The following is a 19,566-nucleotide window of genomic DNA, read 5'->3' as shown; positions in this document are numbered from 1 at the left end:
GGGTAGTTTGGAAAAGACTGATGGATCCGTTTGCTGGGGGCGATGTTGCAGGGGTGGTTTTCACTAACGGATGAATTGTGGGACAACTTTTTTTGTTGTACACAGAGGGTATTGCTGTGTTGCCCGGGCTGGTCTCAAAATTCCTGGGCTCAAATGATCCTCCCACCTCAGCCTCCCAAGCAGCTACAGGCATGAGCCACCATGCCCTGCTGATTTGTTTTGTTTTTTGTAGAGACGGGGTCCTACTGTGTTGCCCAAGTTGGTCTCAAACTCCTGGGCTCAAGCGATCCTCCCACCTTGGCCTCCCCAAGTGCTGGGATTACAGGCGTGAGCCCCCGCGCCTGGTCCAGGGAACAGCCTTTTGGAAATAGATGCCAAGGGGCTGCTCAGGGGATGATGCTGGTGGTGGGCTTTTGTTGGACAACTGGGGTGATGGGCCTGGGGGCAGACGCTGGGGGTCGCAGGCTTGGGGAACACTGTCTGAAGACCCCCTCGCCCAGGACCACCTCCCCCTGCAGCTGCGGCTCAGCCCCACTGACCTTGGCTCCTGCCCGCCCTGCGGCCCCTGCCCCATCCCGAAGCCGGCAGCCAGAGGCAGGCGCCAGGCAAGTGCCCAGGGGCAGGCGGTGAGAGCCCGGAGGCCCTGTCAGGGGGCGCGGGGAGGGGGCAGGGGCCAACCCTGCCCCATGCACTTCTGGGTGTGCCCTGCAGAGTCAAGACTGGGGCAAGAGTGACGAGAGGCTGCTACAAGCTGTGGAAAACAACGATGCCCCTCGGGTGGCCACCCTCATCGCCCGCAAGGGACTGGTGCCCACGAAGCTAGACCCCGAGGGCAAGTCCGCGTGAGTGCCCATGACCCGGGAGAGAGATGGCTGAGGGGTGCAACCTGCTGGCTGAACCCTTGTCTCTCACTTCCAGGTTCCACCTGGCAGCCATGCGGGGTGCGGCCAGCTGTCTGGAGGTGATGATAGCTCATGGTGCCAATGTCATGAGCACGGACGGGGCAGGTACTGCCAGCTGGGCCCCGGGGAGGGAGGAGGAACTCAGCCCAGGTGCCCAGTCTGAGCGTCCAGCCAGGCCCTGATTCCAGGCCTCAATGTTCCCCGCTGAAAAAGGGGGAGGCTCCCTCTGGTGCCCCTCTCCTGCCCCCAGGGAGACACACAGGGGCATGTTAGGATGGGGTGGCCAAAGACAGAGACTGTGGCTGGCACCGAGCAAAGCGAGTGGACAGCTTGTGGATGGGGAGTGACTAGGATTCAGGTATTGGTTCAGTTAGATGGGGAAATAGCTGGCACAGGGAAGTAGCTAGGGCTTGGGGGATAGCTACAAAGTTTCTGGGGTTTTGTTGTTTTGTTTTTCTTTTTTTAGGGGAGGGACACAGTCTCCCTTTGTCACCCAGGCTTGAGTGCAATGGGCATGATCGCGGCTCACTGCAGTCTCCACCTCCTGGGCCCAAGAGATCCTCCAACCTCAGCCTCCCAAGTAGCTAGGACTATAGGCGCACACCACCACGCCCAATTAATTTTTCTATTCTTAGTAGAGATGTGGTCTCCCTGTGTTGCCCCAGCCAGTCTTGAACTCCTGGGCTCTAAGTGATCCTTCCACCTCAGCCTCCCAACGTATTGAGATTATAGGTGTGAGCTACCATGCCCAGCCTGGGGAAGTTTCTAGAAAGTGACTGAGGCAGAGGAAGAACCTGGGGCTTGGGAGATAACTGGGACTATTGGACGAATTAAGCTTTGAGGTGTATCTGGGATGTGGGAGTATCCAAGATCAAGGAAGTGACTGAAGGGAACTACTTGGAGTTTGGAGGAGGAACTGGATTCATGAGAGTAGCTGAGCTTGTAAAGTATCTGGGGCAGGAGAATAACAAGTAGAGTTTGGGGAATATCTGAGGTATGTGGGATAGCTGGGTTCTAGAAGTAGCTGGAGTTGTGGGAGCAGCTGGAGCTGTGGGAGTAGCTGGAGCTCTTGGAGTAGCTGGGGTACAAGGAGAACTTGTATGTATGTATGACTTAACTGGGGATCTGGGAGGAATAATTGAGATAAAAATGTGTGGCCAAAAGGACTAGTTGGGGCTCAGGAGGCAACTAGCATGGGGACACAGTCAAATCTGAAGCTTTAGGGCCACAGGCATGATGGGCAGGGTATATGGAGTAGCTGGGGATTCGTGGAGCATCAAACAGGGACAGAGTTGGCATATGGAAGAGCAAGGGTATATGGATTGGAAGAACATATACAGTAACCGTGGGTTGTGAAGGGCAGAGATGATACTTTGGTGTAGTTGACCCTGTAGAGTATCTGGGGATATGGGGAGTAGCTGAGGCAATAGGGCTTGAGGAATAGGTGGTTGTGGAGAGTCGCTGAGATGGGATTGTCTGGAATACAGACTAGCCATGGCCTGGAGAGTCTCTGGGTACAGGGAATAGCATGGTTTTGAGAAGTACCTGACAGCGGGGCACAATGGCTCATGCCTGTTAATCCCAGCACTTTGGGAGGGTAAGTTGGGAGGATCGCATGAGCCAAGGAGTTCAAGACCAGCTTGGGTAACATAGCAAGACCCCCGTCTCTACAGAAAATACAAATACATTAGCCGGACATGGTGGCACTTGCTTGTAGTCTCAGCTACTCAGGAGGCTAAGACAGGAGGATCGCTTGAGCCTAGGTGTTCAAGCCTACAGTGACCTATGATCACACTGCACTCTAGCCTGGGCGACAGAGCAAGATCCTGTCTGTAGGAAAAAAAAAGAGAGAAATACTAGGGTTCAGGGACTTTGCTAGATGCAGAAACTCATCACAAGTTGTTGACATGGCTTGGGGAGCAGCTGGGAGCTACTTGAATAGCTGGAGCTCCAGTAAATCATCTTTCCTTCCCCAGGTTACAATGCCCTCCACCTGGCCGCCAAATACGGGCACCCACAGTGCTTGAAGCAACTACTGCAGGTCATTTACTTTCTTATCTCAGCTACTCCCTTGGCCCCTACTACTCCTGAGTTCCAGCAATTCCTCGAATCCCCAGATGCTCTGTGAATCCTAGATACTCCTTGGCCCCTTTTACTCCAGAACCCTAGCTACTCCCTGGATAACCAGATACTCTCAGACCATCCACATGCTTCTCCTATTTAAGATATACTCCCGAGCCAGGCACGGTGGCTCACGCCTGTAATCCCAGCACTTTGGGAGGCTGAGACCGGTGAATTGCCTGAGGTCAGGAGTTCGAGACCAGCCTGGCCAACATAGTGAAACCCCGTCTCTACTGTAAATACAAGAAATTAGCCAGGCTTGGTGGCACATGCCTGTAATCCCAGCTGCTAGGGAGGCTGAGGCAGGATAATTTCTGAACTCAGGAGGCAGAGGTTGCAGTGAGCCAGGATCATGCCATTGCACTCCAGCCTGGGCAACAAAAGAGAAACACCATCTAATAAAAATATATATATATGTATATATACTCCCATTGCCAGGTATTTCCTGAGCTCTGTTTCTCCCCAAGCCCTAGGTCCTTCCTTAGACCCAGACACTTGCAGAGTTCCCAGCTACTCCCCAAATTCCCAGCTGCTTCTCAGCTCCCAGCTGTTTTCTTTTCTCACCAAGTTTCATGAAAATGGAGTCACTTGGGGACCAGGGAAGGGTAAGGCTGAAGTATAGCAGAGCCCAGGGTGGGGAAGGCAGTTCTAGAGAAATCCGGCAGCAAGAAGGATGGCTCCGCCTCAAAGGACTCGCCCCATCCCCAGGCTTCCTGCGTGGTGGACGTCGTGGACAGCAGCGGGTGGACTGCCTTACACCATGCAGGTGGGTGCAGCCCTGTCCTGACCCCGTAGCCCAGAGGGTGCTGGAGTTGGGGGTTATTCTACCCAGTGCCTTAGGGACCTGACCTGCTGTGAAGCTTCCTGTCTCCTCCTTTCTTTTTCTTTTTTTTTTTTTTTGAGACAGAGTCTCACTCTGTTACCCAGGCTGGAGTGCAGTGGTGAGATCTCAGCTTACTGTAACCTCCACCTCCCAGGTTCAAGCAATTTTCCTGCCTCAGCCTCCCCAGTAGCTGGGACTACAGGCACCTGCCACCACGCCTGGCTAATTTTTTTGTATTTTTAGTAAAGATGGGGTTTCACCATGTTGGCCAGGATGGTCTCGAACTCCTGACCTCAGGTGATCCACCTGCCTTGGCCTCCCAAAGTGCTGAGATTACAGGCGTGAGTCACCACTCCAGGCATTCCTTTTCTTTTTATGAGATAGGGTCTTGCTCTGTTGCCCAGGCTGAAGTACAGTGGTGCAATCATGGCTCACTGCATCCTTGACCTCCTGGGTTCAAACAATCCTTCTGCCTCAGCCTCCCAAGTAACTGGGACCACAAGCATGCACCACCATGCCTGGCTAATATTTTATTTTTTATTTTTTTATTTTTTTATTTTTATTTTTGAGATGGAGTCTGGCTCTGTAGCGCAGCCTGGAGTGCAGTGGCTGGATCTCAGCTCACTGCAAGCTCCGCCTTCCGGGTTTACGCCATTCTCCTGCCTCAGCCTCCCGAGTAGCTGGGACTACAGGCGCCCACCACCACGCCCGGCTAGTTTTTTGTATTTTTTTAAGTAGAGACAGGGTTTCACTGGGTTAGTCAAGATGGTCTCAATCTCCTGACCCCGTGATCCGCCCGTCTCGGCCTCCCAAAGTGCTGGGATTACAGGCTTGCGCCACCGCGCCCGGCCAATATTTTAAATTTATCTGTAGATATAGGATCTTGCTACGTTGCCCAGATTGATCTCAAACTTCCGGGCTCAAGTGATCCTCCCACCTCGGCCACTCAAAGTGCTGGAATTACAGGCGTGAGCCACCCCACCTAGCCTGCTTTTCTTTTCTTTTTTTTTTTTTTTTGAGATAGACTCTCCCTCTGTTGCTCAGACTGGAGTTCAATGGTGCAATCTCGGCTCACTGCAACCTCCACCTCCCAGGTTCAAGCAATTCTCCTGCCTTAGCCTCCTGAGTAGCTGGAATTACAGGCCTGTGCCACAACACCCGCCTAAAATTTTTTTGTGTTTTTAGTAGAGGCGGGGTTTCACCATGTTGACCAGGCTGGTCTTGAACTCCTGACCTCAGGTGATCTGCCCGCCTCGGCCTCCCAAAGTGCTGGGGTTACAGGCGTGAGCCACCGTGCTGGCCCTTCTCCTCCTTTTTTATTACCAACTGTATGCCAGGCACTGGAGCCCATCATAAATCCCGGTTACCCTTTGAACCGCAGGCTTTTAGCCCATTGCACAGATGAGGTTTAACGAGGCTGTCACTTGTCTGCAGATAAGTCATAGGGAATCCAGGTCATCTGACCTCAAGGAGCAGCCGATTGTACTCCTGGTCTTTGTGAGGATGAGGAGAGGTCCCTAGGGTTTAATTTCCTTTGAGGAGCTCCTAGGAGATATCAGGAAAACCATAGCTTCAGGCAGCTGGCACCCTCATAATCACCAAATCCAATCTCCTTCCCAGAGGGAGGGAAAGGGACCCATGGATGTGAACCAGAACCCACAGCCCCCGATCTGTCCGCCGTGCCCGTGAAATTCAGGCGTGGCTTTCGCTGACGACTCATGAAACATCTGTTCTTTTGGAAACTCAGAATAAAATTGGGCTTTTGGGGTTTTAGTCCCTGAGTGAGAATTCCCTGCAGTTGGAGTATGCTGCCACCTAGTGGCGGCAATGCCTCTAGTCACAATACAGGAGCCCGTTGGGTTTTGTCATTCAACAGTTACCGAGCACTTTGGGAGGCCCAGGCGGGCAGATTACCGGAGGTCAGGAGTTCGAGAATAGCCTGGCCAGCATGATGAAACCCTGTCTCTACTAATAATAAAAAATTAAGGCGAGGCGCGGTGGCTCACGCCTGTAATCGCAGCACTTTGGGGGCCCGAGGCGGGCGGATCGAGACCATCCTGGCTGACCCAGTGAAACCCCGTCTCTACTAAAAATACAAAAAATTAGCCGGGCGTGGTGGTGGGCGCCTGTAGTCCCAGCTACTCGGGAGGCTGAGGCAGGAGAAGCACTTGAACTCAGGAGGCGGAGGTTGCAGTGAGCTGAGATTGCGCCACTGCACAGCCTGGGCAACAGAGCGAGACTCCATCTCAAAAAAAACAAACAACAACAGAAAACAGTTATTGAGTACCTACTGTGTGTCAGGCACTGTTCTACATGTTGTAGATAAAGTTTGCAGCAATCAAAACCTCATACTCCCTCAGACACACAGCAGGTACCCAAATAGAGTTTATTGACTGAAAAACGGATTTTTGTGCATAGACTGTATGTCAACCTGCTGGAATTCACACCCAGGGATTCCAGAGACTGTGTGCTCTTGTCTCAGCTGCACAGCCTCCTGGGGAGCCTCCCTGTCTCCACTCTGGTCCTGCGCAAATGGCAGTAGGAGGGATCTCTTAAAATATAAATAGACCAGGCACAGTGGTGCAGGCCTGTAATCCCAGTGCTATGGGGGGCAGAGGTAGGAGGATTGCTTGAGCCCAAGAGTTTGAGACCAGCCTGGGCAACATGGCAAAACCCCGTCTCTGCTAAAAATATAAAAATTAGCCAGGTGTGATGGCTCATGTCTATAATCCCAGCTACTCGGGAGGCTGAGGCAGGAGAATCACTGGAACCCAGGAGGCGGAGGTTGCAGTCATCCAAGATCACACCCCTGCACTCCAGCGTGGGTGCAGAGGGAGACTCCGTCTCAAAAAATAAAAATAAAAATAAAATAAATAAATAAATAAATAGGCCGGACGCGGTGGCTCACGCCTATAATCCCAGCACTTTGGGAGGCTGAGGCGGGTGGATCACAAGGTCAGGAGATCGAGACCACGGTGAAACCCTGTCTCTACTAAAAATATAAAAAATTAGCCAGGCACAGTGGCGGGCGCCTGTAGTCCCAGCTACTCGGGAGGCTGAGGCAGGAGAATGGAGTGAACCCGGGAGGAGGAGCTTTCAGTGAGCCGAGATTGCGCCACTGCACTCCAGCCTGGGGCACAGAGCGAGACTCCGTCTCTAAATAAATAAATAAATAAATAAATAAATAAGGAAACGGGGCCGGGCGTGGTGGCTCCACGCTATAATCCCAGCCCTTTGGGAGTCAGAGGCAGGAGGATTGCTTGAGCCCAGGAGTTTGAGACCAGCCTGGGCAATATAGTGACATTCCATTTCCATAAAAAAAATCCAAAAGAAAATTAGCCAGGAGTGGTGGTGCATGCCCACACTCCCGGCCACTCAGGAGGCCAAGGCGAGCAGACTGCTTGAGCCCAGGAGTTCAAGAAAAGCCTGGGCAACATAGCAAGACCCTGTCTCTAAAAAAACAAAATAAAGTAAAAATTAGCCAGGCATGGTTGCATATGCCTGTAGTGTGGGTCTCATGCCTGTAATCCCAGCCCCTCGGGAGGCCGAGGCAGGAGGATTGCTTGAGCCCAGGAGTTTGAGACCAGCCTGGGCAACACAGTGAGACCCCGTCTCTACAGAAAGTAGAGAGAACCACAGTGCTTGGGACTAGCAGTTGGCAGACCTAGATCCAAGATCTGACTCTTCCTGTGACCCCACTGGGTGACCCCAGGCCTGGTTGGGCCTCGGTTTCTGCGTCTGTAAAATGCAAAATTTGCCTTTGTTACGAATCTCCCAGGGTACGTGGGAATTTTTCATGAAATAAAGGGGCAGGGTCATACCCAGGCAGAAAGTCCCCAGAAAAGGTTGAAGTCTCACCCTACCCCTCCTCTTCCCCCTTTTGTTTTTCTTCCTTTCTTTTCTTGGTTTTTGAGACAAGGTCTCACTCTGTCACCCAGGCTGGTGTGCAGTGGTGCCATCATGGCTCACTGCAGCCTTGAACTCCTGAGCTCAAGCAGTCCTCCTGCTTCAGCCTCCCGAGTAGCTGGTTCCACAGACATGTGCCACCACACCCAGATAATTTTTGCTTTTTTTTTTTTTTGTAGAGACAGGATCTTGCTATGTTGGCCCAGTTTGATCTCGAACTCCTGGGCTCAAGCGATCCTCCTGCCTTGGCCTCCCAAGGTGCTGGGATTACAGGGTTGAGCTACCACACCCGACAACCTTTTCTCTTTTGCAGTGGCTGGTGGCTGTCTCTCCTGCTCAGAGGTGCTGTGCTCCTTTAAGGCACATCTAAACCCACAAGATCGGGTAAGCGTCTGGGATCTCTTTGGGGAAGATGTTATGCTTGAGGTATGCTGCCACCAAGTGGCAGTATCTCAGGCACCCTTTGAAAGCCTAAGAAAGTTCAAGGTGAAAACTCAAGGGCGGTTATATAGGCTTCTGCACCTCCCAGGGGTCAGTTTCTCATGCCATCGCATCCCTCCTCCTCCCTACCAGTCAGGTGCAACACCCCTCATTATAGCAGCTCAGATGTGTCACACAGACCTGTGCCGTCTCCTACTGCAGCAAGGGGCTGCCGCGAATGATCAGGACCTGCAAGGCAGGTGAGCATCTCCCCTCCCAGCCAGTCCACCCTATTCTATGTGACCTTGGGCAAGACTCTTAACCTCTCTGAGTAAAGCGATCTAGCCAGCCTCCTCTTCCCAGCCCGGCCTGGGTGCTGAGGTGGGCGTGGGGGCTTGGGGGATGTTCTCATCTCCTCAGTAGCCCCCTCCCCTGATAGGACGGCCCTGATGCTGGCCTGTGAGGGGGCCAGCCCCGAAACAGTGGAAGTCCTGCTGCAGGGCGGAGCCCAGCCGGGCATCACCGATGCGCTGGGGCAGGACGCGGCTCACTATGGCGCCCTGGCCGGGGACAAGCTCATCCTGCACCTTCTGCAAGAGGCGGCCCAGCGCCCCTCCCCACCCAGCGGTATGCAAGCCCCACCTCCCCGCTGCATTTGCTTCTTGTCACCCCTTTTCTTTATCATGAATAGTTTCAAGGTACCCCCAACTGTCTGCATTCTAGGAGGTCCCAGAGCTTACCCAATTCTACTCAGAACAGTTTCAAGGAGCCCCAGGGGATTTAGAGTAGTCTAGGAGGGGGTCTGTTTCTGCTTTCCTGGGTCATCTGTACAGTAAGAACTTTGTTGGCCGTTGGTGGCTCACGCCTGTAATCCCAGCACTTTGGGAGGCCGAGGTGGGTGGATCATGAGGTCAGGAGATCAAGACCATCCTGGCTAACATGGTGAAACCCCATCTCTACTAAAAATACAAAAAAATGAGCCGGGCGTGGTGGCAGGCGCCTATAGTCCCAGCTACTCGGGAGGCTGAGGCAGGAGAATGGGGTGAACCTGGGAGGCGGAGCTTGCAGTGAGCTGAGATCCAGCCACTGCACTCCAGCCTGGGCGACAGAGCGAGACTGTCTCAGAGAAAAAAAAAAAAAAAAAAAAAAACAACTTTGTGTCTCCTAAGAAGGGCACCGCTGCTGGGTGCGGTGGCTCATGCCTGTAATCCCAGCACTTTGGGAGGCCGAGGTGGGCGAATCACTTGAGGTCAGGGGTTTGAGACCAGCTTGACCAACATGGTGAAACCCTGTGTCCACTAAAAATACAAAAATCAGCCACACGTGGTTCAAACAATTCTCCTCCCTCATCCTCCTGAGTAGCTGGGACTCCAGGTGCCTGCCGCCACGCCTGGCTAATTTTTGTATTTTCAGTGGAGTCGGGGTTTCGCCGCGTTGGCCAGGCTGGTCTCGAATTCCTGAACTCAGGTGATCCACCCGCCTCGGCCTCCCAGAATGCTGGGATTACAGGCATGAGCCACCGCACCCAGCCTGTCCTCTCTTTTTAAGAGTCCCAAGTCGCTCTCTCAGCACTCTACCCAAGCACCAGATTTCTACCTTAAACGCCCTGATTCTTGGGGAAATCAGGAGCCCCCTACAAGTCCCTGGGGCCCACCAATGCCCTTCCTGGGGCTGGGAACAGAAAGTCTGACCCTGCTTCCCTCTCTCCCCGGCCCTCACAGAGGATGACTCAGGCGAGGCGTCATCTCAGGTATGGACCCCTAAGCAGTGAAGGAGCCCCTCCTCCCTGCAACCACACTAACTTCTCCCCTGCCCCAAGCTCTGTGAGAAGAGAAGGAAGTTAGACCTGGGAAAACCTGTTTGGAAAGAATGCTACCTTCAGGGTATGCTGCCACCAAGTGGCGGCAGTGTGCCCAGCCTAACTCCCAGAACTGGGTGAGAATACTAGGGGGATGGGGCCAAATTATGGGGCTGGGGTGGGAGGGCAGTGGGGACTGAGGTTGTTGAGGGTTGTTGTCTTCAGGGAGGGAAGCAGATCTGGCCTCTTCCCCTCTTTCAGTTTTTTTTTTTCCCCCACAAGATGGAGTCTCGCTCTGTTGCCGAGGCTGGAGTGCAGTGGCTCGATCTTGGCTCACTGCAACCTCCACCCTCTGAGTTCAAGCGATTCTCCTGGCTCAGCCTCCCTAGTAGCTAGGATTACAGGCACCCACCACACTGGGCTAATTTTTCTATTTTTAGTAGAGATGGGGTTTCACCATGTTGGCTAGACTGGTCTCAAACTCCTGGCCTCAAGTGACCCACCCACCTCAGCCTCCCGAAGTGCTGGGATTATAGACCTGAGCCACAGTGCCCAGCCCCTCCCAGTTTTTTTGTTTGTTTGTTTTTTGTTTTGTTTATTTTTTGAGTGATGGAGTCACACACCCAGGCTGGAGTGTGCAGTGGTGTGATCTCAACTCACTGCGACCTCCACCTCCCGAGTTCAAGTGATTTTTCTGCCTCAGTTTCCTGAGTAGCTGGGACTACAGGCGTGTGCCACCACACCCAGCTAATTTTTTGTATTTTTTAGTAGAAACAGGGTTTCACTCTATGTTGTTCAGGCTGCTCTCGAACTCCTGACCTCCAGTGATCACCCACCCTGGCCTCCCAAAGTGCTGGGACTACAGGTGTGAGCCACCGCGCCCAGCCCCTCTCCCAGTTTTAAAGCATCTCTGTTCCACAGAGGAGTGAAAACATGTGGGCAATGTGGTCTAGCTGGGCGAAGAAGAGTAAGATCTGGAAAGTACAGGGAGGTGGTCTTGTCTGCATTTTGCTGGGATAAGCAAGGGGGAGGAGGCGGGGGCTGGGTCCGTGTTTACGGGAAGTCGGGCGATGACTGGGGCTGGCTAGGTTGGTTTACTGTCGGGGAGGCTGGCATGGCCCCCCGATCTGCCCCCTTCACCCTCTCTCCCCTCCCTTCCCAGAACTCTATGTCCAGCCATGGAAAGCAGGGGGCTCCCAAGAAGCGGAAGGCGCCTCCACCTCCGGCCAGCATCCCCATGCCGGTGAGAGACGCTCCGGGTACGGGAGGGGGCGTGGGGAGCCCCCAGGCACAGGGTGGGGCTCTGGCTGAGACCTGGGATGGGGAAACCTTAGGCCCCATCTAAAGGCCGTGGGCGGGGAGGGGAACAGGATGATCGAGATGCCTATGAGGAGATCGTGAGGCTGCGCCAGGAGAGGGGCCGCCTCCTGCAGAAGATCCGGGGCCTGGAACAGCACAAGGAACGGAAGCAGCAGGAGGTTAGGAGGCCTCCAAGATTTGGGGGTGGGGCCAAGCCCGGGTGGGGTCAATGCAGGCACGAAGATCCCTCTACTTTTCTCCCACCTTCCCTCCTCTGTCTCTCCCCCTCCCCACTCTGCTGCGGCCACTTGGGCCTCCTCGCTGTTCCTCCAACTCACCAGGTGCGGTCCTGCCTCAGGGCCTTTGCACGGCCTGGGTCCTCTGCCTGGAATGCTCTAGCCCCAGATGTTCCCACAGCTCTTTACCTCACCTGCTTTATAGGCCCCTTGCCAAAGACACCTCCCATGCCCACTTCTTAAAATTGTAACACCCGACCAGGCGCGGTGGCTCCACCTGTAATCCCAGCACTTTGGGAGGCCGAGGCAGGTGGATCACCTGAGGTCGGGAGTTTGAGACCAGCCTGACTAACATGGAGAAACCCCAGTTCTACTAAAAATACAAAACTAGCCGGCCGTAATGGCACATGCCTTAATCCCAGCTACTCAGGAGGCTGAGGCAGGAGAATCACTTGAACCTGGGAGGCGGAGGTTGCTGTGAGCTGAGATCGTGCCATTGCACTCTAGCCTGGGCAACAAGAGTGAAACTCCATCTTAAAAAAAAAAAAAAAAAATGGTAACACCCGCTCCCCCCTGCCAACCCGTTAGTTCGCTTTATTTTTTATTTATTTTTTGTTTTGTTTTGTTGCCACTCTTGTTGCCCAGGCTGGAGTGCAATGGCACGATCTCGGCTCACTGCAACCTCTGCCTCCCGGGTTCAAACAAGTTTCCTGCTTCAGTCTCCCAAGCAACTGGGATTACAGGCGACCACCACCACGCCCAGCTAATTTTGTATTTTTGGTAGAGACGGAGTTTCACCACATTGGCCAGGCTGGTTTCGAACTCCTGACCTCAGGTGATCCACCCACCGCGGCCTCTTAAAGTGCTGGGATTGCAGGTGTGAGCCACTGTGCCTGGCCTCTCTATTTTCATTTGCAGCACTTACTGCTATTGGGCATGCATTTATTTTATGTATGTCCACCCATTTGACTATGAGCCTGTGAGGGCAGGCATGGCTGGTCGTGCCTGGGTCACAGTATGGGCGTCATCAATATTGATTGGGTGAATGAATATTCGAGTGAGTGGATGAATGAATGGCTGAAACCAGGGTCTGCCCTAGAAAAGGCACTCAGTACAAACTTTCTGGCCAGGCACGGTGGCTCACGCCTGTAATCCCAGTACTTTGGGAGGTTGAGGTGGGTGGATCACTTGAGGTCAGGAGTTGGAAATCAGCCTGGCCAACATGGTGAAACACTGTCTCTACTAAAAATACAAAAAAAATTTAGTTGTGCTGGGCGCCGTGGCTCACGCCTGTAATCCCAGCACTTTGGGAGGCCGAGACAGGTGGATCACCTGAGGTCAGGAGTTCAAGACCAGCCTGGCCAACATGGCGAAACCCTGTCTCTACTAAAAGTACAAAAAATCAGCCAGCCATGGTGGTGCGCACCTGTAGTCCCAGATACTTGGGAGGGTGAGGCATGAGAATCGCTTGAACCCAGGAGGCTGAGGTTACAGTGACCTGAGATTGTGCCACTGTACTCCAGCCTGGGCGACAGAGCATCTCAAAAACAAAAAGCAAAAACAAAAAAAATTAGCTGGGCGTGGTGGCAGGGGCCTGTAATCCCAGCTACTTGGGAAGCTGAGGTAGGAGAATTGCTTGAACCTGGGAGGCAGAGGTTGCAGTGAGCCAAGATCGCGCCACTGCACTCCAGCCTGGGTGACACAGCAAGACTCCGTCTCAACAACAACAACAACAAAAAACAAAATAAACTTGTTGAGTGAATGAATGAGCGGATGGAACGGTGCCTGACATACAGCAGGTGCTTAATAAGTACTTAGTAATGAATGGCCAGAATGGTGCATACTGGCACACAGCAGGCACTCAATAAATACTTAGAAATGAATGACTGGTCAGAATGGTGCATGGTGGCACACAGTAGGTGCTCAATAAATACTGAGTGAAAGGTCAGAACAATAGCTAGCACAAAGTAGGCACTTAGGCCAGGTGCGGTGGCTCAAGCCTGTAATCCCAGCACTTTGGGAGGCCGAGACGGGCGGATCACGAGGTCAGGAGATCGAGACCATCCTGGCTAACACAGTGAAACCCTGTCTCTACTAAAAAATACAAAAAACTAGCCGGGCGAGGTGGCGGGCGCCTGTAGTCCCAGCAACTCAGGAGGCTGAGGCGGGAGAATGGCGTAAACCCGGGAGGCGGAGCTTGCAGTGAGCTGAGATCCGGCCACTGCACTCCAGGCAGAGCGAGACTCCGTCTCAAAAAAAAAACAAAAAGTAGGCACTTAATAAATAGGAATGAATGGAGCCCAGCATACAGCAGGTGCCCAATAAATACTTAGTAATGAGTGATTAAACAGAATGGTGCCTGGTACACAGCAGCCACTCAATAAATAGTAATAAGTAAGCAGGCAGAATGCAGTAGGTGCTCAATAGTTGCACATGGAATGCGTGAATGTGCATGGAATGGAGGCTATGAAGCAGGAGGTGGGGCAGGGAGACCTTCTGCCCAGATCCAACCCCCTGTCCCTGCTTCTCCCATCAGTCCCCGGAGGCCAGCTCCCTGCACAGCCTGGAGAGACAGGTAGGTGGGAGGGTGGGGAGGAGCCGGCCCTCCCCCTGCTCAGCCTTTCCTCCCAGAGGCAGCTGAGCTTCCACTGCTGCTCACAGGTGCAAGAGCTGCAGCAGCTGCTGGTGGAGAGGCAGGAGGAGAAGGAGAGCCTGGGACGGGAGGTGGAGAGTTTGCAGAGCCGGCTGTCCCTGCTGGAGGTAGGAGCAGTGATGAGTCGGGGCTGGGCTGGGGCCAGGTGGGGAAACTTCTCTCCTGCCGCAGTGAAAAGACAGCCACACCAGTGCACGCACAGCCTCACACACATGCAAACGCACCCACCAGACACATGCACTCACAAACCCATAGTCACGGCTGGGCGCAGTGGCTGACGCCCGTAATCCCAGCACTCTGGGAGGCCGAGGCAGGTGGATCACGAGTTCAGGAGATCGAGACCGACCTTCCTTCCTTGCTTCCTTCCTTCCTCCTTCCTTCCTTCCTTTTTTTTTTTTTTTTTGACAGGGTCTTGCTGTGTCACCCAAGCTGGGGTGCAATGGTGTGATCTCGGCTCACAGCAACCTCTGCCTCCCGGGTTCATGCCATTCTCCTGCCTCAGCCTCCTGAGTAGCTGGGACTACAGGTGCACGCCACCACGCCCGGCTAACTTTTGTATTTTTGGTAGAAATGGGGTTTCACCATATTGGTCAGGCTGGTCTTGAACTCCTGACCTCAGGTGATCTGCCTACCTTGGCCTCCCAAAGTGCTGGATTACAGGTGTGAGCCACCACACCCAGACCCAGAAAGGACTTTTCTTTAAGCATATGCATACACACAGGGATGGATAACCACTCTCTGTGCACGTGGCAGAGCACAGATAACAGCAGGCACACCCACAAACACACAGTTTACAGACACACAAGAAACACGTCCAAGAATACATCATCACACACACAGGCACTGTGCATGCATCCGTCTCGTGCAGTCACACACAGACAACATGCCCACAAGTACATACACATGCAACAAATACTTCTTCTTCTTTTTTTTTTTTTTTGAGACAGGGTCTTCTTCTGTGGTCCAGGCTGGAGTGCGGTGGCATGATCATGGCTCACTGCAGCCTTGGCTTCCCTGGCCTCAAGCAATCTTCCCACCTCAGCCTCCCGAGTAGCTGGGACGATAGGCGTGAGCCACCACACCTGGCTAATTTTTTTCTTTTTGGAGAGATGGGGTCTCACTATGTTACCCAGTCTGGTCTCGAACTCCTGGCCTTGAGTAATCCTCCCATCTCTGCTTCCCAAAGTGCTGGGATTGCATAAGCCACCGTGCCCCGCCAGTATTTCTGAAAACACATAATTATGCAAACATATATACATACAGACAACCATACACACAAACACCGAGATCCACAGGCACATTAAAAACACAGCCACACACACCCGCCTAAAACTCAAGCATGAGGCTGGGCGCGGTGGCTCACACCTGTAATCTCAGCAATTAGGGAGGCCGAGGCGGGTGGATCGCCTGAGGTCATGAGTTTGAGACCAGTCTGGCCAACATGGGGAAACCCCCATCGCTACTAAAAAATATAAAAATTAGCTGGGCGTGGTGGTGGGCGCCTGTGATCCCAGCTGCTCGGGAGGCTGAGGCAGGAGAATCGCTTGAACTCAGGAGGCGGAGGCTGCAGTGAGCCGAGATCGTGCCACTGCACTCCAGCCTGGGTGACAGAGCGAGACTCTCTCAGAACAGATCAACAAACAAAAACTCAAGCATGTAATCACACAGAGTCACAGGAAGTTAGGAGCCCCGAGACATATACACAACACTACCCACACCTATAATCACAAAGACACACCTCCAGCCAGCTATCTGCATGCCAAACAGATACTGTCGCATCCACTCTCATGCAGACAAACACACCCACAGGTAACCAGAGCCTCCCCGGAGGTCCCCTCAGCCAGGAGGGAAACCCCCATGGCACATAGGCCAGGAAGCTGGGGGATGCTGGCATACACCGTGCATCCGATAAGGAGCCCATACCCAAAATATGTAAGGAATTAATACAACTCGATACCCAAAAAACAACCTAGTTAAAAAATGGAGGCAGGCTCAGTGGCTCACTCCTGTAATCCCAGCACTCTGGGAGGCCGAGGCAGGCAGATCACCAGAGGTCAGGAGTTCGAGACCAGCCTGGCCAACATGGTGAAACCCCGCTTCTACTAAAAATACAAAAATTAGCTGGGCATGGTGGTACATGCCTGTAATCCCAGCTACTCTGGAGGTTGAGGTGGGAGAATCGCTCGAATCTGGGAGGCGAAGGTTACAGTGAGCCGAGATCGTGCCATGGCACTCCAGCCTGGGAAAAAGAAAAAAAATGGGGCCAGGCACAGTGGCTCACGCCTGTCATCCCAACACTTTGGGAGGCTGAGGCAGGAGGATGGCTTGAACCCAGGAGTTCGAGACCAGCCTGGGCGACGTGACGAGACTGCATCTCTGCCAAAAAAAAATTAAAAATTAGTCAAGTGTCGTGTTGCACACTCGTAGTCCCAGCCGCGTGGGAGGCTGAGGTGGGAGGATTGTTTGAGCCCAGAAGTTGGAGGCTGCAGTGAGCTATGATCGCACCACTGCACTCCAGCCTGGGTGACAGATTAAGACCCTGGCTCCAAAATAATAATTTTTAAAAAGCGGGGGGAAGGGGCGTGGCAAAGGACATAGAAGGCGCTCACTAAATCCTTGTGGGCCAAGTCTGGTGGGCCAAATGCAGCCATCTGGTGCTCATGGGAGACGTACAGATACGTGAACAGCCCAGTCCCCACTGGAGTCTTGGTGGGAACACACAGGGGCTGAGAGCAGAACCCCAAGCTGGACTCTGCTCCCTACCCCCAGAACGAGCGGGAGAATACGAGCTACGATGTGACCACTCTGCAGGATGAGGAGGGTGACCTGCCTGACTTTCCAGGTGAGCCCCCACCTCCCCATGCACTCCCGGCCACCTTGTCCCCTGGGGCCCTGGGAGACGGAGCCTGGACCTCTAGGTGTGGGGGAGTTTGAAGCTGGGAGGGAGGTATGTACTCCTCCATTTAAAAAATTCTGCTTGCCTGAGCCTGCCCTGGGGACCCTGATCCACCACTCCAGCCCCCCACCTCCTGTCCCCTGTGGCCCAGGCCCCCAGGGCCTGACTCTGTGTTCCCCTCCAGGGGCCGAGGCGCTGCTGTCCAGGCAACTCAGCCCGTCGGCCCAGGAACGCCTGGCCTCACTGCAGGAACAGGTGGCTGTGCTCACCAGACAGAACCAGGAACTGATGGAGAAGGTCCAGGTAGGGAAAGTGAGGCTGGGGACAGATCTGAGGACCTAGGGCTGGTTCCCTGAGGTCAGGGTGGGCAGGGAAAGTGGCAAAGCTGCCCTGTGTCCCCACGATCACATCGACGCCTGCCAGACTCCTGCCCCCCACCCCACTCCCCAGATCCTGGAGAACTTTGAGAAGGACGAGACACAGATGGAAGTGGAAGCTTCAGCAGAGGTCATCCCTCTTGCCCTCTATGACTCTCTCCGGGCCGAGTTTGACCAGCTGCGCAGGCAGCATGCTGAGGCCCTGCAGGCACTGAGGCAGCAGGAGACACGAGAGGTCCCCAGAGAAGAGAGGGCAGCCTGTGGGGACAGTGAGGGTGTTGGAGCCACAGCCACCCAAAACGGACCAACCCACATGGAGCTAAATGGCTCAGTGGCTCCAGAAACCAAAGTTAATGGAGCCGAGACCACAGATGAGAAGGCTGCAGGAGATGAAACCATGGAAGCCAGGACTATGGAAGCCACGTCCATGGCAGCTGAAGCCACGGGAGCTGAGGCCACGGGAGCCACGGCCACAGAGACAAAGCTCACAGGAGCTGAGGTCAGAGAAATGGAGACTGTAGAAGAGGAAGCAAACATGGAAACTAAGCTCACGGGAGCGCAGACCACAGACACAGAGGCCACAGGAGTGGAGGCCACAAAAACAAAAGCAGAGGAAGCAGAAGTGCAGGCCTGGGGAGTGGGTGCTGGGCAACCAGAGCCCCCAGTCACAGGGACCACAAACATGGAGGCCACAAGCTCTAGGGCCACAGGGGTGGAAGCCACAGGAGTCAGTGCCACAGGTGTAGAGAACCCGGGGGTAGAAGCCATGGCCCCGGGGGTCTCTGCTGGCCCCGTCCTACATCCTGGTGCCGCAGAGGCCTCGGAAAAGCTTCAAGTAGAGCTGGAGACCAGGATTCGCGGCTTGGAGGAGGCGCTCCGGCAGCGGGAGCGGGAGGCAGCTGCGGAGCTGGAGGCGGCCCTGGGGAAGTGCGAGGCCGCGGAAGCTGAGGCGGGCCGGCTGCGAGAGCGCGTCCGCGAGGCCGAGGGCAGCGGGGCCAGCGTGGGGGGCGGTGGCAGCGACACCGCACAGCTGCGGGCCGCCCTGGAGCAGGCCCGGGAGGATCTCCGAGACCGGGACTCCCGCCTGCGGGAGCTGGAGGCGGCCTCGGCCTGCCTGGATGAGGCTCGCGCCAGCCGGCTGCTGGCCGAGGAGGAGGCCCGGGGCCTGCGGGCGGAGCTGGCCCAGCGGGAGGAGGCGCGGCTGGAGCAGAGCCGGGAGCTGGAGGTGCTGCGCGAGCAGCTGGCCACGGCCAAGGCCACGGGAGAGCAGCAGCGCACGGCGGCCGCGGAGCTGGGCCGGGCACGGGACGCGGCCGAGGCCCGAGTGGCTGAGCTGGCTGCGGCCTGCGAGGAGGCGCGGCAGGGCCTGGCCGAGCTGCGGGAGGCCTCCGAGGCCCTCCGCCAGTCCGTGGTGCCGGCCACTGAGCACCGCCGGCTGCAGGAGGAGGCCCTGGAGCTGCGGGGCCGGGCGGCCAGTCTGGAGCAGGAGGTGGTGGCCACCGGCAAGGAGGCCGCCCGGCTGCGCGCGGAGCTGGAGCGGGAGCGCGTGTGCAGCGTGGCGCTCTCGGAGCACGAACGCATCGTGGGCGCCCTGCAGGCCAACGTGGCACAGCTGGAGGGGCAGCTGGAGGAGCTGGGACGGCGGCATGAGAAGACCAGCGCAGAGGTCTTCCAGGTGAGCAGGGCTGGCCCCCACCCGGCACCCCAGTGGCCACGTGGCGGCCTTTTTTTAGCCCCCCACCCCTGAGGTGTTTTGACCCCATCGATTTTACTTGAACAGACTTATTTTATTTTTTAATTTTAATTTTTTTTTTTTTTTTTGAGAGGGAGTCTCGCTGTGTCGCCCAGGCTGGAGTATAGTGGTGCAATCTCGGCTCACTGCAAGCTCCGCCTGGGTTCACACCATTCTCTTGCCTCAGCCTCCAGAGTAGCTGGGACTACAGGCGCCCGCCACCACACCCAGCTAATTTTTTGTATTTTGTTTAGTAGAGATGGGGTTTCACCGTGTTAGCCAGGATGGTCTCGATCTCCTGACCTTGTGATCCACCCGCCTCGGCCTCCCAAAGTGCTGGGATTACAGGCTTGAGCCACCGCACCCGGCTTCCTTCTTTCCTTCCTTCCTTCTTCCCTCCTTC

At 54.8% G+C, this 19,566-nt stretch overlaps 1 protein-coding gene across 6 annotated transcripts in view; it reads left to right on the top strand.

The window, feature by feature from the left end:
- The window catches only part of ANKRD24 (ankyrin repeat domain 24), a 44,469-nt gene that overhangs the window by 16,841 nt on the left and 8,062 nt on the right, over nucleotides 1–19,566 (top strand). For 4 of the 6 annotated variants that reach the window (XM_026455508.1, XM_026455510.2, XM_026455509.1 and 1 more), the window contains 16 exons: nucleotides 519–605; nucleotides 712–842; nucleotides 919–1,007; nucleotides 2,879–2,943; nucleotides 3,732–3,789; nucleotides 8,066–8,136; nucleotides 8,326–8,432; nucleotides 8,612–8,799; nucleotides 9,894–9,922; nucleotides 11,133–11,213; nucleotides 11,341–11,448; nucleotides 14,042–14,080; nucleotides 14,167–14,265; nucleotides 16,928–17,000; nucleotides 17,239–17,357; nucleotides 17,505–19,106. In XM_026455508.1, the coding sequence (XP_026311293.1) occupies nucleotides 519–605; nucleotides 712–842; nucleotides 919–1,007; nucleotides 2,879–2,943; nucleotides 3,732–3,789; nucleotides 8,066–8,136; nucleotides 8,326–8,432; nucleotides 8,612–8,799; nucleotides 9,894–9,922; nucleotides 11,133–11,213; nucleotides 11,341–11,448; nucleotides 14,042–14,080; nucleotides 14,167–14,265; nucleotides 16,928–17,000; nucleotides 17,239–17,357; nucleotides 17,505–19,106 (2,946 nt within the window). The remainder of the gene's footprint in view (nucleotides 1–518; nucleotides 606–711; nucleotides 843–918; nucleotides 1,008–2,878; nucleotides 2,944–3,731; nucleotides 3,790–8,065; nucleotides 8,137–8,325; nucleotides 8,433–8,611; nucleotides 8,800–9,893; nucleotides 9,923–11,132; nucleotides 11,214–11,340; nucleotides 11,449–14,041; nucleotides 14,081–14,166; nucleotides 14,266–16,927; nucleotides 17,001–17,238; nucleotides 17,358–17,504; nucleotides 19,107–19,566) is intronic. The other 2 variants (XM_026455512.1, XM_026455513.1) reach the window with 1 other exon arrangement.

Source organism: Piliocolobus tephrosceles, chromosome 21 (genome assembly GCF_002776525.5).
Source record: "Piliocolobus tephrosceles isolate RC106 chromosome 21, ASM277652v3, whole genome shotgun sequence".
In the NCBI taxonomy this organism is placed as follows: domain Eukaryota; kingdom Metazoa; phylum Chordata; class Mammalia; order Primates; family Cercopithecidae; genus Piliocolobus; species Piliocolobus tephrosceles.
The sequence above is the reverse complement of the archived record's forward strand: the minus strand, read 5'-3'. Positions and strand labels throughout refer to the sequence as shown.